This window comes from Podarcis tiliguerta (assembly GCF_965153285.1).
Source record: "Podarcis tiliguerta genome assembly, chromosome: 8".
Classification (NCBI taxonomy): domain Eukaryota; kingdom Metazoa; phylum Chordata; class Lepidosauria; order Squamata; family Lacertidae; genus Podarcis; species Podarcis tiliguerta.
The window spans coordinates 42,360,142-42,377,607 of record NC_139541.1 but is presented as its reverse complement, the minus strand read 5'-3'; the positions used below and the strand labels follow the sequence as shown (position 1 = coordinate 42,377,607).

The window sequence follows — 17,466 nt, the reverse complement described above, 5'->3', positions numbered from 1 at the left end:
GACTGACAGATGCAACCAGAGCCAGCATGGTGCCCTCAGATGCTAATGGGCTTCACCTCTCATGAGCTCCAGAGAGCATGGCTGATGGGAGGTGTAACCCAACATCTGGAGGGGCAAATATTAGCCACCCCTGATTTATAGCCTAATTTGAGACTGGAGGAGACTATTTGAAAAAGAAACCAAAAGAGGCAGTTATTGCTTCTTTTACAGACGCTCCGTGCAATGGAAATCCTTCTTTAGCATTAGAATCTCTTTAAACTCTGCTTTGCAATTCGATTGCCTCACAGCATCAGCCAGGCTGCAAAGGACATGAAATGGCTTGTTCCAACATGCTGACAGGAAACAGCTTTGGAAAGGTTTTGTTTATTCACTCAAAAAAACAAAAACTGTACAAATATTACAGGCAAGTCTCTTGCTGCAAAAAGTATAAAAATAATCTTTATATATGAATCAAAGTTCATTTCCACCCCCCTTCCCATTGTACATTTTCTTTAGGTATCTTCCAGGACGTCGTCTAAAGAGAAGGCAAGAAATTTATAGCAAAGGGAAGTGACGGTTCAGCTGCTAAACAGATCCCTCCGAAAGACACAGAGAAGCCTGTGAGCCTACTGGGGAGGAAGAAATGGGACACACCTCTGGGCTTCCTAGAGCATCTGTGCAATGCAGGAACTGCTCTGGAAACAGAGACATGCAGGCCAGGAAGGGGTCCTCACAGGTGCCTAAGCACATGGGTAGCCCTCCAGGTGTGGCTAGACTACAACTCCCAAAGCTCCCTGACCATATGGACTGGGGCTGATGGGAGTTGGAGTACAACATCTGGAGGACACCACGTTGCCCATCCCTGCTAAACAGGACACCAGAGGCTTCTCTAAACACTAAGCATCTGGAAGCAGAGTATTAACAAGTTCCCACTCTGGAAAGGATGCCGAGGAATTGTAGGGCTGTATATTCCATACAGAGGGAAGTATCGGCTGCACCACTTACACCCTTGTGGCCACTCTTAGGAAGCAAGACAGGGCAGCCAGCTTAAACTAGCTCTTGCTGGCCAAAAGCTACCACATGACAACACAAACATTCCCTGATTTAATATGGGCGGCTTAGTGGGGAGTGTGCTTAGGGCTGCAGGTCTAAATCCCACTGAAATCAAACTCTTCACCCAAGCAGCAGTTTTTAAGGTTAGGGTGCAAGGCAGCACCACCTTCATATTCAGTGCCTGCGGCCAAGAACTGTGCAAAGGTTACGGGCCAGGGAGCGTGAGTTAGGGGCTGGCATCTGGTAAAAGCACAACTGCAGACTGGAGAGCAGCACTGCGGTTACGGGAAAGAGGTCGAGAAGTGCAAAGGAGTCATAGGAGGAGGTTCACCAACCCAGATCCTCACAGGTGCAGGTGGGGAGGTGAGCAATGCTCAGTGTTGGAAGGTGGGGAAGACGTGTCGCATACAGACTCTGGGAGAGAAGGTAAGCTGCACGGACGGGCATCCAAATGAAACCAGCAATCTGGAAAGGGAAAGATGCAGTAGCTCGAATGCACTCAAAAAAGCCCACCTTCAGCATTGACCGAGGATGTTGAAATAAATCACCCAGACTTGGCCCCTTCCCTCAATCCAAGCCCCTCCATCTTGGGCTCTCGCTGTCGAGCTCAGGGCCTTGCATTGCAGGCAATCCCAGCCAAGCTTCCCCATCCCTAAACAACTTGGCTGTTGGGGAGGGGGCAATTTGTTTCTCCATCCTGACTCTTTGGAGGAAAAGTGACTGTGCAAAACTGGCACCTCTACACGGCTAAAGGAGAAGAACTGGACATGTTTCGGCTTGCAAGACACCTGGGTGATAGTCATGCTCTCAAAGTGAAACAGAAGCGGCTACAACTCTGGAAGAAGCTTCTGAACACCTTCCATACATAAAATGGATCCAAGGCAGGGTTGACGAGGCGTCGCTTCCCCCTCTCCCCATCGTTCCTTGTGTCAAAGTGTGCAGTTGCCAGAGAGAGAAAAGGAAATGAGCACCTCTGAAATACATAGAGACAAGCTATAAAGACAAGACAGCATGAGCCTTCCCTGCCCCTGTTGTTCAGCCCTCCTATTCTCTCCAGAAAGTGCCACCAGGAGTGTAGGGGAGCCAAGCCAGGCTTGCAGACTTCTGCTGTTCAGGAAGAATTGACCGCAGGCCGCTGGGAAGGAGGCCTCGGATCTAGTGAAAGGACAGCCAAAAATGGAGCAAGAGGGAAACCAGGGGACTGCCTTGTGCAACATAGGAAAGGAAGAAAAGAAGCCAGGAAAGGGAGCTGCTGCTCCTGCTGCTGCTGCTTGGTCCACAAGTCCATCCCTGTTGATCTTCAGTCAAGACCACAGCAGCCAAGTGTGTCACTCAAGCACAATAGCAGAAAAGGAATCCAAAAAAACCCAGGTTTTTCCAAAGACTGGTTTGTTTGTTTTTTTAAAAAACATGTATCCTAAAGTCCATCCATATGCCAGGAGTCAGAGGTTGAGGATAGGCACATCGAAAAGGTCGCACACCCCTTCGCTCTCATCCAGGTTGTAGATGTAGTCGTGGTCACCAGGAGGCGGGGAGAGACGGAGCAAAGGAGCAAATACTGTTGAAGGGAAAGGAGTACAGTCAGGCTGTGTCTGGCTCACTGTGCCTGTATGCTGGCCCTTTGGCAACAAAACCAGGGTAAGGCCCCACCCACATGCTGCAACACCCGACCCACATGCCTCCCTGCCCTGCATGCTTTACCAAAAGTAGAAGACCTTAGAAGACCCAAGGAACAGATTGCCCATGTCAACTTGTAGCTTGACCCTCAGGACTCACCATTAAACCCAACCTTCAAACATGGGACCCTGCCTTAACTTTAGAACCTATAAGCTCCTTTGCTCTTCTATTCCTCTTTTAGGGCACACAAATAAACTGCAGATATACCAATGCCACATTTACTCCGTCTCTCTGAGGAAGTGTAGCTGCAGGGTGGGGAAAGAAGAGGAACTGGTGGGGTTAAGGACCCAGAACACGAAGTGCTTAGTATCTTCACCCATCTACAAACCCCCGGATTTTGGGGGATGGAGGAACAACCATGGCAATTAAACTACTACAGAACCAACATGTATGTTGTTGTTGTTCTTCAAAAAGGGGGCAACAAAGATAAACACATGCTTTATGTTTTGTGGTGGGTGGGTGGGACAGTTAAAACAAAAATAAGAAGTGCAACTTTAGGTCACTTCTTGTGGATCCTAACCACTTAGCTTGTGGATCCTAACCAGTTAGTCCAGATATGGAGAACCTTTGGCCCTCTAGATGTTGTTGTACTACAACTCCCATCGGCCCCAGTAAGCATGGCCGATGGCCAGTGATGATGGGAGTTGTAATTCAGCAACATCAGGAGTACAAGGGGTCCAAATGATGTCCTGCTTGTAAACAGACCCACACCTGTGTTCGTTTAAGACCAGTGCGCATTCGCCTACTCAGTTGATTACAGTTCAGCTGAGCTTTACCATTTGCTTACAGTTCAACTGGACCAACTCGATTTCCCATACCCTAACTTTCTAGCCTTACCCAAACCCATCTCCACCCCAAAACTGGGAAATAGCAAAAGGCTTAATCCTTACCATCAGATGACATTAGTTCTTCAAGCAGCTCAGAATTCATGCATTCTGTGTGAAGAAAGAGTTGAATTACAACCACACACTCTGCTTTGGGATTCTACAGGAGAATATTCTGTATCATTTCAAACAAAGGCTCAGGTATGTCAGTTTAGAATACACTCCCTTGATAAAGAAGCCAGCTTTGGCTTTGATGGATGTTAACTACCTGGATGTTAACTGTAAACAAAAGCAGTCAGTTGCACACCCCAACTGTGTATTTATAATACAGTCAACACATGACTTTCCCCCAAAGAATCCTGGGAACTGTAGTTTACCCCTACAGATCTACAATTCCCATTATTTTTGGGGTAAGTGTTGGCACGCTCAGCGAGAAGTGTTACATTCCAGATGACCCAAACAGATCAATGAGGCCTAAAGGAACTGCTTATTAACAGATGCCGGCTTGCAACGCAGCAAGTAATACTGTACAGTGGTACCTCGGGTTAAGTACTTAATTCATTCCGGAGGTCCGTTCTTAACCAGAAACTGTTCTTAACCTGAAGCACCACTTTAGCTGATGGGGCCTCCCACTGCTGCCACGCTGCTGGAGCATGACTTCTGTTCTCATCTTGAAGCAAAGGATGGTACTATTTCTGGGTTAGCGGAGTCTGTAACCTGAACCGTATGCAACCTGAAGCATATGTAACCCAAGGTACCACTGTACAAGATAAAGCGATAGCCACAGGCATCCTAGTTTCACAGCAAGTGCAGCATGAATATCCCTGAGCTGGCTGTTATCTCACATGTATCCAGCAGAGGGCCACTATGCCATGATATTTGCTTTCTCCAAACTGAGTATAGTAAGGGCCTCTGAAAACATGGGAGAAAATGAGAGATCAAGCAGGTTCAAAGGTCCCTCACGTTGCCCCAGGAAAGTGAAACAAATATGGTTTTGCTGAAGCAACGCACCTCTTGTTGGATCAAACATCTCCGAAAGCTCTTTGGGAAGTTCCGGTACTGAAAAACAGAAGAGGCGGCTTTGGTTTCCATGCTGCTCCAATAATGTCCAAAGTGCAGTAACGTATACAGGGGGCTCTCCCCTGTTTTGTAGCCTCTGTTCACAATCACGAGTCTCCCCCCCCCCACACACACACCACCAACGCCTGCCATAATGTTTGGTGGAAGTCCACTGTTGCTAGACAGTTCCGCTATAGATGGTTGTGAAGCTTGATGGTACATCTACACTGTGGGCTTAAGGAGGGCTCAGTTTGGAAGCAATGCTAAAGGGCTCCCTATGCAAATCCATCTGCTCAAGCCTCAGGCTCATGATCTCCTGCAACACACACCAGGATGAGGGGCTCAGAAGCACCAGATCTTACTTATCCAGAGTATGTTGCTACTTCCAACCCAGGAACAATGGTTAATTTAAGCTAGGGTTTTATTTGTACAGTACAAGCCAGGATCAGAAGCTAGGGTTTTAGCTTTGCTCATTTAAATAAACAATATTTTAAACCAGCCAGTTTGCCCTTGCTGGATGCAGCAACTGCAAGTTAGCTTCAGCCAGAAAGCTGATGCTTCCCATTTGCCTTTCGCAACTACTCCAGTTGAGCCTTGTCTGTGAACCAAGCCTCAAAGAATCATGGGAACTGTAGTTCTGAGAGTAGCTAGTAATGTCTGGAGACACTCATTCCCACATAGCTAAAGATCCTAGCATTCCTTGTAGGAAGCCACGAACATGAAAAAAGTACAATATCCTGCCCACAACCCTGCCTACCGGTATTTTAGAAATCCCATTTCATTGCCCTCTCCAATACAGCATTACGTTGGGGTTTTCTATAATATGCACTGCATGCCCCCAAAGAGAGACTTGTGGCATCAGCTGATTGAAAGGTGAGGAGCTCCACCCACCTTGCAAAAGTGGCCTGTGACAGGGGGAGGGGAGGCCAATCTACTGACCACATCCAGTTCTCCACCCTTGTTGCACATGGCAAAGCAGATGCTTTGCTATTCAAAAAAACCCAAAACAAACCACAGGCACGCAAACATTGCTCCGCGGCAGACTTTTAACCATAGCAACCATTACAAAGCTGCTCCAGTTTCTGGAAAAAGAGGGACTTGGCGCCATGCCCATTTGGGAACACAGGAACCCCCAACCCAAAAAGCAGCAACCAAAGAATTCTCACTTTCTGTGGGGTCTGGCTTGATTGGCTCAAAGGAGGTGGAGGGACTGGGCAGGATGGAGCTGCTATCCAGCAAGGCGGAGGATTGGAGGGGCTGCGTGTCCAGCCCAGCAGGTGGGCTGGCTGGGGCTGTCGAGGGGGCAAGTGGGTCCAGCTCCCCGCTGCTTCTCGATTCTGCCGTTGAGACGCCACTATCTGCAAAGGTGTAAGACATAGATGGCGACAATTTTGCAACATTTCATGGATTGCACACTGAATAGGACATGACACTCATCCGGCAAACTCCAGGGCAGTACAGCTTTGCATTAAATGCCCACAGGCATCCCCTAAGCCTTATAAATATGCCATAGAAAAGTTACTAGCCTTCATAGGTCACTGATTAGAACTTTTCTCCTCAACATGCCTTTTCCCACATGAAGGGGATGAATTTTCATATATCCAAAAGCTTTCTGTTATGCCACCCGCCATTCTCCAGACAGATGCGCCACAGGCCAGATGCAACTAAGCCAACATGAACAGTATTACAATGATATAAGAATTAGAAACCCAGGGTGTAGATTTTTAAAACATTCCAATATTAATTGTATTGAAGCTTTGGCTAGCATGTATTAGACTTGATTCTCTGTGTTTGCATTTTATGACTCCCATGCTGCATTCCTTTTCTATCTGACCCTGAAAGTGACACAAATGGCCCTCCAGGATGTTATTGTAAATCTATCATGAGTTAGGACCAGAGTTAGGACCAGCTATCCTTGAAGCTTCCCCAAGGAAAGTGAGATAAAGGAAGGAATGTCAACAACCTGATGAAGGGCTGCTTGTCGGGGGAACAATGATAGAAATGCTACATTTGAGACCATATGGCCTGGGCACTCTTGGGGCACCCCAAGCTGATTGTGGGGATCAAGATTGAGCCATGTGTGTTTTGCTTCTCATGACCTGTAACTTTTCCTGATGTATGTAGGAGGATGTTTATGTTTTAAGAATGTTTAGATGTTTTATGACTCTTTTGTGTCCTGTGTGTATAAAACCCTTGTTCTAATTCTCTTAGTGGCAGGTGACTTCTTAACTAGTGGTTCAGCTAGAACAACCACTTAAATTGAGCTCTGTCTTATTGTTACAATAAATGCTGGGTTCCTAACTGGGCGCTAGCCTCGAATTATTTCCTTGGTTCCGTGTTTTATTTACCCTCGCCTGGCTGAGAGCAAGGTGGTGTAGAAGTAAATTCTTACCACAGTAACAACCTATTACGCAACTTTAAAAAAAACAAAAAACCCAGCTATACTTTTTATTAAAACCTAACAACTGGGAAGATACAGCTTTCCCAAAGAGTCAACCTGTAAACAGTTATCAAAGGTAGGTTTGAGGTTAGAATTTTAGACAAAAAAACCAAGCCACTGCCTTAACAATTCAACACACATTCCAGGAGTGAGGAGTGGTAGACCGCAATTTAATCCTCAAGAGAAAAAAGAGAGAGAACACACATACAAACAAACAAATCCACAAGGCAAAGCAAATATTTGTCTCAGGCAGACCTGCCACAGAAAAAACTTGCCCTTTTCTGATGCACCTGCAGCAGGCAGATTGTTAAACTGGTAGGTAAGCCATATATGGGGAACCTGTGGCCTTTCAGATGTTTTTATAGTACTATCGGGCAGGCTGGCTGTGGCCGAGTCCAACAACTTCTCCTTCGGAGGGCCACAGGTTCCCCATCCCTGATACATGGAGGATCAAGTTTAAGGAAGGAAGGATATGTAGAAGGGAAACTTGGGAGTGTGTTGGAGGGAAGGACTGATTTTCTCTCTCTCCCAACAATGGAATAGTAGAGAAAACAGCTGCCAATACTTGATTGGGTTTCTGAATGTATAAGAAGTCTTGTAGCTCCAGTTCTCCAGAATCAATTACGAGCCAGGCACCTAACAAGAGCCTACTGAATACGGGCTTTTTAAAGGAAATCTTACCCCAAGGTGTAAGCCAGTCGTTTATGGAAGATCAATTTTATATTTGATAAAATAGTACTGTTGTCTTTAAGAGTCTGTATGGATAGTTTTATTGTTTGAGTTTGCTGAATTGATTTTACTGTCTTTGAGCTTGTGTTTCTGTGTTTCATTCTCAGTGTACACCACTTTGATGGCAGCCTATTTAATAACTAGTGATGATTACAATGAATGGATGTTATGTGCTTTCCACATCTTAATTTGGGATAAGGAATACAGTAACTACATATATGAAAGAATGTGCTGTTTCAGAACTAGAAAAAAGGAATGTATGTGTTATTGGCTTACAATAATTGTATGTACTGAAAATTATGTAAGATAATTTATATACAACTATAATTTTTAAACAAGATGGGAAAAGCTGGTACAGTCCACTGTAAATATATTATTCCAGTCTGAGACCCAAGCACTTTGCAGCTGACTGGCTGTACTGCTTTCCAGAGTTCAAACTAATTTACACTAAAGCAAATAAACAAAAAGCCAAACAATTATAAAATCACAAGGAGGATACACATATGACAGAAAAGACTCAGAAAATTTAAATTCTCCCTTAAGGTTTGATGAAATAGGAAGGTTTTACAGCATGTGTGGGAAACCTGTGGCCCTCCAAATGTTGCTGAGCTCCAGCTCCCATCAGCCCCAACCAGTGTGGCCCACGGTTAGGGAAGATGAGAGCTGCAGCCTGACAATATCTGGAGGGCTACAGGATCCCCAGTCCAGTTTGGGTGCCGTTTTGAAACGGGACAGTGACGTTGAGGCTTCCTAACCTTGCCTAGGCCAGGTTCCAAAGTTCTCAGGTGACTGCTGAAGAAGACAGGCCTCTGGCCATGCCTGCCCATGCCTTTCATCTGGAAGAGGCTGACAGCAAGGCTAAGTGACTCGACTTCAGTGTCATATTCGAGAGAGGTTACTGAGAAGGGAAAGCTCCTCTGGGACTCACCTGTGGCGCTGGCTGCTTTCTGCACAGCAGAGACCTGGTCCTGTGTGCTGTTGGGAACGGGCGCAGAAGGGTGGATACCACTGGGAAGAGATGCTTCTTGGAAGTGGGCAACAGGTGGTCTCTGTGCCTTAGAGAGTGTGACCGGCTGACACTGAATGAGGTCTTCTGGGGGAGGGACAGGTAGTACCACTGGAGGAGAGCTCCAGGCGTCTTTATTTACAAGCAGGACATCAATTGGACCGCTTGTGCTTTTCAGGTGGATCTGGTATTTCTTCTGACCATTTAAGCCCTAAAGAAAGGGAGAGAGATTGCTGCAAGGTAAGGCACCCAAGCCAGCGCAGTGATGCATCTACGTGTGTAAAGGACTGTATCCAATATAGCGTTAAGTTACTTAGAATCATAGAACTGTAGGTGGAAGGGATTCCAGGGGTCATCCAGTTTAACCCCCTGCAACGCAGGAATCTCAACAATCTTAACAATACTTGTTCCACTGGCAAAATGTTTTGTGCCAGATGAATGTTGTTGTGCAAGAAAATGCGAAATGAAAGCTCCTTCACAACTTGCAGCCAGCATCAACCTGCAATGTGAGATGCTGCTGACTGTTCCAAGGGCCACCAGCTCCTTGAGGTTTCAGCCACAGGTTTTCCCCTGCCCAACCACATTTTAACTGGAAATGCTCGGGATTAAACCTGGGAGCTCCTGCAGGCAAAACATGAGCTACGGTGGCACCAACAGGAGCCCAACAACACCAGGAGGGCCAAAGGCTAGCGATCCCTCATATAAGGCTTCCACCGTTGCCTCTTTGCAACCAGGGGTCATTCCTTTGTTACCCACGTGCCACCTACCTCCGGGACAGGAACCTCTAACTGAGTACCCGATGGGGCTCGGATGGCTAGCAGTGTGTCACCTGGAACAAGAGAGCAAACGCAGCATTTACTAATCTGATCTAGGTGAAGAATGGAGCAGCAGGCCGTTGCAAGCCAAGACGCATACTCTTTTTTCTCCTTCCTTCTTTTTCATCTCTTTCCTGAAGAGATGGGAGACCTGTGGCCCTCCAGATGTTGCTAGATGCCAACTCCCATCAGCCTCACAAGGTTGGCCAATGGCCAGGGTTGATGGAAGTCATAGTTCAGCCACATCAGCAGGGACAACACTTCCCCATCCATGCTTTACCTGGTCTGCAAACTTTTAACGCAGTCAGTAACATTGGCAGGAAAAAAGGACATCTCCCAGACTTGTGTACAGTTCTCAGATACAGAAGGGCAGTGTGAATATTTTTGTGGTTTGTTTTTTTTAAGGCTGCTTGTATTTTTTCAGAGCAAAAGGCCATTTCATTCACAATATTTATCTGGCTAATGCTAGTAGACCTAAGTGACTAAAGCAAGGTGATGGCAAAACAGAGTATACATGAAGGGAATCCAGCCTGGGTAGTAAGACAAGGGCTACTGCACGTTCTGAGAGCTGTGAAGGTTTGCCTGATTTCTAAGAAAAACAGGCTCTAAACTCTGGAACTCTTGCCCAACTCAGTTCATTTGTTCCTAGAGCAAGGAGTGGGGTCCCCAACGTTGCTGAGCTCCCCCACCCACTGGCATAGTCAATGATCAGAGATGACTGGAGTTGTAGCCTAATAACACCTGGAGAGTACCATGCCAAGGAAAAGGTACGGCATACAGGAGGAGAATCTAGCTATGATACACCACCACATCCTCACCTGGAAAGCATTTGCAGAGGTCCTCATCAGTCACATAGGCTAACGTTCCTGAAGTTAAGGGAAAAAACCAGATGCATCCAGAAACAATGAGATCATTGGACAAAGGAACACTTCAAGATGTTTAGGGGAATTGGAAGAAACAAGTGAACAACAGATCTAGTTATCAGTGGGTGCTGCAGAACACACTGGTCAGAATGTGTCCTATGTGCCCCGCCTACTGGGTGCATCTCTACAAAAGCAGCAGCAGAGGAGGACATTTTGGATCCGATACGTTTACTTAACACTTTTTAAGCTCCACCCACCCACCTGTATTATAAAGTAGTTTCACACAACAGTGAATAGTTATGGCTTTCCCCCCAAAGAATCCTGGGAACTGTAGTTTGCTAAGGGTGCTTAGAACTGCAAGGAAACCCCTATTCCCCTCACACAGCTACAGTTCCCAGAGGTCCCAGGGAAGAGGGACTGACTGCTAAACCACTCTGGCTGCTAAACCACACACACACACACGGACACACAGTCACTATCTCACCATAGATATCTCGCTGGCCAATGCTGTGGACCTGACCCAGCAAGAAGACTGAAATTTCTGTATCCTGGACAGGGTGGCAAGTGATTTGAAATTAAAGAGCTGTGCCAGCACTACAGGATTGGTGTCACTGCCTTCAAGCCCTGGAAAGTAATGTTTTCCTTCCGCCATCTTAGAAGGATCATCTTGGAACGAGCATTGGAAACTTGAAGTGAAAGGGGGAAGGGGAAGGAGGAAAAAGGACTACGGTGCACTCAGAAGGATATCGGCTGTTTTGTACATCGTCCGTCACATTTTTGATGCTTTGCTGCACCCACATCTTTTGCTGCTCCAGCTCCCGCTCCCGCTGCTCCAGGTCCTCAATCTCTGCCTTCAGCTCTATCAGCTTGTGGGCAATTTCACGAGTGTTGCAGCCAGGACCTACTCCTCTGGAGGGAAGGAGAATTGGAAGCAAGAAAAATGAGAGAGGCCACCTCTTGCAGAGCTTCCCTAGATGGCATGAGCTGTCAGAGACATTGCCATCGCAACTGCAAAATACCTCCCCAAACCCACAGGATTGTTCAGTTGCGCTGAGCAAACTATTCCTCCTTTTGTTTCCAAGCCCAAACCTTCCAGAGAGGAATTGAAAGCCCTTTAGATATTATTTCTCTATCCAGTATGGTGCGGTGGTTAGTGTGCAGGACTAGGATCTGGGAGACCAGGGTTCAAATCGCCACTGGGCCATGAATCTCACTGTGTGACCTGGGGCCAGTCACTGCCTCTCAGCCTAACCAACCTCACAGGGTTGTTGTGGGGATTAAATGAAGAATGGGGAGAAACCTTGTGCACCATCTTAAGCTCCTTGGAGAAAAAGGTGGGCTATAAATGCAATAAATAATAAAAATAAAATATTCAAAGATCTCCTTCCACCAACACAGTTCCCTTGGAAGAGAGTTCCTCCAAACTTCAGTCATGTTTTTACTCCCAAATAGTATATCATGTCATTAGGTTTTAGGTGAGGTACATTTTTTATAAGTTTGAACCTATAAATGCTATACTGCCAACATCAAGGGGAAAATACACCTATAATTCACCTATAAATGCTATACTGCCAACATCAAGGGGAAAATATCATGGTGGCAAACAGCACAAAATAAACTTATATTCACAAAAAAATTATAAAACACATTCCAAATTAGTATACAGTGGTACCTCGCAAGACGAATGCCTCGCAAGACGAAAAACTCGCAAGACGAAAGAGTTTTCCGTTTTTTGAGTTGCTTCGCAAGACAAATTTCCCTATGGGCTTGCTTCGCAAGATGAAAACGTCTTGCGCCTTTTTCTTAAAACCGTCAATGCATTCCTATGGGAAACTGTCAATGCACAGTGGTGCTTCGCAAGACGAAAAAATTCACAAGACGAAAAAACTCGCAGAACGAATTAATTTCGTCTTGCGAGGCACCACTGTATCTGCTTAATACATCAAACATAACTAGATCACTGCTCAGGAAAAGTGAATGCAAACAGATGAGTTTAAGCAGGCACCTAAATCCCAATAGTGTGGGTGCCTGCAACTCCCATTACAACTCAGTTTCATAAGCTATTTCCCTACTATTTGTAACCACTCAGCAAAGAGGAGTACAGCATGACCATTGGTGAAGCTTATTCAAAACTTCCTTAAAAGCTGCACTCAGGACACAGTCAACTACTCAAATGCAAGCTGTGACTGTGCCACACTCCTCAAGTGCAACTGCCCCCCATGCATCACTGAGAACAGAGCCTAGTTTCAGGATCACCAATTCTTGCTCCAATTCACAGGCACTTACTTCCACTGTATGCTGTTCTTGGACTTCTTCTCAATCAGCCCTATGCCCTCAAGGACATTTGTGATGTCATAAATGCGCCGCTTCTGCCGCACTGCCAAGGTATCTGCTGCCTGTGTAGGAAACCCAAAACATTACCATGCCCTGCTCACGAAGGCCTGAGCCACTCAGAGAACAGCAGGAAGCTGACAAAACAAAAAAACACCTCCAGCCACTTTGTCAGTTATACATAGGAACATGCCTGGACTCAGTTTTTTCTGTCTTGGGTTTGGGAGAGGAACCATCAATTAAATCTCTTCGCCTCCCACATGTTCCATTTCAGGGGGTTAGTTTATAAAGCAGAAGTTCAGCATGAGAAGATGCAACCCATCTGCCATCCTGGGGTTCCTTCCAAGTGGCCCCAAAGACTGCCTGATGTCATGGCAGATGAGGGCACAAATCCCACCTTTCATGGCAGAAAAGCGTTAAGTGTGTGTCATTGCTTTCTCTGCTACACTGCCACACACAGAGACAACATGGTGTAGTGGCTAGAGAACTGGGTGGGGAATCCAAATCTGCACTCAGCCATAAAGCCTTGCTTGGAGCAGTCACTCTCTCAGCCTAATCCTATCCAGCCAAGTTATTGTGAATGGGAGACAGGAGAGGGAAATATGTAAATTGTCTTGGGCTCCCTGCAGGAAGAACAGGATAACGTAATATCATAATCATCATGATGATAATATTGCAATCCCAAAATCTATAACATATAAAAGATGATTTCCTATGTATTACTATTACTATTATATATCCACTGTTCAGAACATCAATGAACAGTGATGTGGATTATCAGTACCCAGTGTAAGAACCAAACTCTCTATATCCTGTTTAGGCAGTATCGCTGCAGGGCAGCTGGGTTGTATTCTGTGACTTTTCTGGATCCTCAGCTTCACCAAATGTATAGCATGCATAAACAGGTAATGCCTGGAAGCATATCCAGCCGTAAGATGCAATAGAGGGAAAAAATCAAAATCCCCCATATCATTGTTGCATAAAATGCAATGTGTTAACGAATGCCTGATGTGTTAACAAAGATTTTGTAGATACCAAGATGCCCTTTTCTCAAGGTAAAGGTGGAAAGGTAGGTAGATTAGAGTGCTTACTATTAGAAAGCAGGTTCTAGAGAAATTAAGAGGACTCGTAACTTCACCCAGATATAAAAATATTCAGATGTCTTTCAGTCACACAATGCTGGGAGCACAAATGGATCAAAGGGAGTTGTGTAAGAGCAGCTTACGCTATTTGTCCACGTAACGTGGTATTGTCTGCTCTCATTGGCAGCAGCTCACATTACCTGCCGTTAGATTTTATTTTAATCTTCAAATGCCAGCGATTGAACTCTGAACCTTCTGCACACAAAACATGTGCTCTACCACTGAGCTATGGTCAGCAACATGCAGCACAGTTCATGTTTGTTAAATATATAACTGGAACTTTGTCATTCACAAGAACAGTAGGACTACTACATAAGAACAACCCTGCTGGGTAAGACCAAAAGCCCACCATCCTGTCAGCCAGATGGTCATGGGAAGCCTGCAAGGAGGCCATGAGTGCAATAACACTCTGTTCCCCAGCAACTGGTATTCAGAGAGATACAATTCTTCAATACTGAAGGTAGTACACATCCATCATGATTAATAGCCATTGATTGGTGCATGCCAGGAATAAGCCAGAGACAGATATAATCATTACACCTTTCTTATGAACTTCCCCAGGGTATCCATCTTGCTTAACCATCTGGATTACAGGTCCAGCTAAATCTTCCCATACATTCTGCAGCAGACCTTAAAGCCTTCAAGAAGTTGGAACGGATAACTCTGGCATGAAGTTGCCAAATTAGATGGCAAGTCTTTAAAGTGCCCATGGACATATGCTGCTGCTAACAGACCCTGCATGAAAAAGAAGTCAGGTTCAATCCTTAGCATCTCTAAGTAGGGATAGGAAGGACCCTGGATTGTACACAAGTTCTACTCAGAGTAGACCCACTGAAATTAATGGACCTATATTAATGATGCCCATTAATTTCAATGGATCTACTCTGAGTGGCGCTAAACTGTATGCAACCCTCCGATCTTAAACCCTGGCAAGCTTTTGCCAGTAATTTAAAGTTTAGATAATATTTAGCTAGGGGGAACAAGGCAGCTTCTTATGTCTGCTCCTCTGGAGTTAGCAAAATACAAGAGCTGCCTTGATGAAAAGTCTCAAGCTGCAACCCTCCTTGCACTTCCGTAGGAGTAAGCACCACCTGAACAGAGGGGGGTTTGCTTTGGTGCAAAGATACACAGACCTATGCTGTCAAAGCCATCATCCATCACCTTAGACAGGGCTCCAGCAGGGCTCCTTCCCACTGCTGTTCCCTTCCAAACCAAAGGCCCTTAGATGGCCATGCAGCTTACTGGCCTAGTTCACATAAGAAGCCACATCTGGATTCAGTAACACTATACTAACGCTTTTTTTGTTGTTGTTTAAACAGTTTGTGGTTCATAGCATTAAAAGCTTCTTCCTGCCCACTTTTTCGACTCTAGATTTCCCATGTTTGGTCCTAAACCGTTTTGAACTGCAGAGGCGTCTGCCTGTTTCCCCATCTGCCTGCATTGCAGTGGAACCAAAAGCAGATTTCAGTTAAGGTTAAGCACTTCAGGCAAGGTTGCGAACACCTGCAGTCCCTTTCACACAGAAGCCACTGTTGCGGTAAAGCAGAAGCTCCTGCAACTGCTGGAGTTCTGCACTGGCAACAGACTGATCACACCTGTGACTAAGTTATACATATGCAACCAGCTCAGTGTAACACCCCCACCCGCAGAGATCCCTTCATGCACTCCTGCAGTCCATACCCAACATGCAACTCAGCATTATCTCCCCTTTTGGCGGATGCTGCACCTTAACAGTCATGCTTCCTTGATATGAGGTGAGGGAGGTCAGAGGAAGAGCTAGCAAACAGGTGGGGAAGCAGTTGGCCCCCAAAGTTTGCTCATTTGGTCTGAGGACAGAGAGAGAGAAAAGCCCAATTCAAGGCAGGATCTATTAACTGGGATTTTTCCTAACACACACACGCACACACACATCCAACCCTGCATGGGAAGATGGAACGGAGTCAAGAGATCCCAAATGTGGACACACAGCAACACACCAAAGCTCCAGACAAAAGGAGGTGGTATGAACAGATACCTAATAGGGCCCGATCCTTACTTTCCGTAAGCCCGATCCGGCCCCAAGAGGCAAATCCTGCCACCGCCACTCCACGCTGCCTCCTTTCCCTTGTATATACCATCGCGTGGGCAGAAAGCAATTGGGATCTACCGGCAAGGGTTTCTTAACTGTTTTCATAGCAGCAACACAACCCACCCACCCCCAAAAAAATCACTAATGGGGCTGTTGTTGAAATGAAGAAAGCTAATCTAAGCGTGAAAGGGTTGTGATATCAATACCGTTGTGGTACAAGGGAACCCATCCCAGATCCTGGCACCTTGTTCTTACTAGCTGAGTGACACGCGTGTGTGTGTTCAGCTCCCTCTGGCTGGTGAAGGGGGGGATTTTTGGGGGAGGAGGGGGAACAAAGTAGATCCAAGAAGCCCTAAGTCTGCCCAGCCGGAGTGCTTCTTGCCCTGATGGGAGCCAGCCATAGCCCACCCCCAGCCATGTTGTGGAAGCAGGACCCCCCCCCCGGCCACCCCGTTTCCCCCGCTCTCTCCTCCTCCTCCTCACCAGCTTGAGGTCGAGCACGCCGTCCTTGGCCTCCTGCAGCAGAGACACGAACTTGGTCGTGAGCAGCCCCAGGCTCTTCTCGTGCCGGCTCGGGGCGCCCCCCGGTGGCTGCGCCGCGGACTCCGCCATCCACGTCCGGCTCAGGCCCTCCGCCGCCGAGGCCGGTGCAGATCCCGGGTCTCCGGTACGGCCCCCGCGCGCTGACCCCTCTGCCGCTTCCGGCCGCCGCAGGGCACGACGGGAGGAGGGAGGCGGAGGGAAGGCTCCATCTTGGGAGAGAGGGCGGAGCGCCGCCACGCTCCCTCCCGCCTCCTTCTGCTCGGCTCCGCCCACCACCACTACCACCGGCTTCCCCTCTCGTGCCGTTGTAGCGTCCCCTGCTGGCCAGTGGCGTGTAAACACTGGTGGCACCTTGAGGATTCCAAAGAGTTGCGCCTGTGGGGTGTTCGGAAAATGAACGTTTCCCCCCCTCTCCGTTGTCTTCTTGTCCATAAGAGCAGAATATAGCTCTGTCCGGTGGGCTTGTTATGATCTCCTCTTTATGAGTGGTGGACTTCTGTTGCCAAATGGTTAATTCAGTGCACACTCAATGATGCAACATTTTGTTGCGGGTTCCACTTGTAGGCTGCCGTACTGTAAATAGCAAACTACAGTAGTTTGCTACTACAGGACAGAAACTTTTTTTATTATTTAAGTCAAATTTTTTGCAGAACTGAAAGAAATCACATGACTAGAAACATCCAATTTAGAGACTTGTGTTTAGCGATTTAATCCATACAAATCCACACACCTTTCATGCGCGAGCCACTGCCCCATAATGGGTAGAGAGCTGATCTTCAGCTCCTGGTTTTGGATTCCTGCCCACTGATGGCCTAAGCTTGAAACAAGTCACTCCTTTCCCATTTGCAAAGTGTAAACGGTGATGAGTTTGACCAAACTGCGGGAGGCAGTGGAAGACAGGAGTGCCTGGCGTGCTCTGGTCCATGGGGTCACGAAG

The 17,466-nt window shown here is 46.7% G+C and overlaps 1 protein-coding gene across 1 annotated transcript; it reads right to left on the bottom strand.

Moving 5' to 3' along the window:
• Positions 1 to 347: 347 nt before the first annotated feature.
• Positions 348 to 16,808, bottom strand: E2F4 (E2F transcription factor 4). Its single transcript, XM_083452554.1, has 10 exons — positions 16,470 to 16,808; positions 12,732 to 12,841; positions 11,193 to 11,354; positions 10,401 to 10,444; positions 9,535 to 9,596; positions 8,690 to 8,978; positions 5,759 to 5,950; positions 4,545 to 4,592; positions 3,600 to 3,644; positions 348 to 2,590 (listed from the first exon to the last, which is right to left on the bottom strand). Exons 1-10 carry the CDS (start codon positions 16,596 to 16,598, stop codon positions 2,475 to 2,477), a joined length of 1,197 nt encoding a protein of 398 aa, XP_083308680.1. The 5' UTR covers positions 16,599 to 16,808; the 3' UTR covers positions 348 to 2,474.
• Positions 16,809 to 17,466: the final 658 nt, after the last annotated feature.

What these genes read in the sequence shown, in the direction of transcription:
- E2F4 (XM_083452554.1), bottom strand. Translation starts at nt 16,598, where the DNA reads ATGGCGGAGTCCGCGGCGCAGCCACCGGGGGGCGCCCCGAGCCGGCAC. An exon ending in GAAAGCAGCCAGCGCCACAG is followed by an intron (nt 5,951 to 8,689) that starts GTGAGTCCCAGA and finishes ACACCTTTGCAG; the next exon opens with ATAGTGGCGTCTCAACGGCA. An exon ending in GATGTTTGATCCAACAAGAG is followed by an intron (nt 3,645 to 4,544) that starts GTGCGTTGCTTC and finishes TTCTTCACACAG; the next exon opens with AATGCATGAATTCTGAGCTG.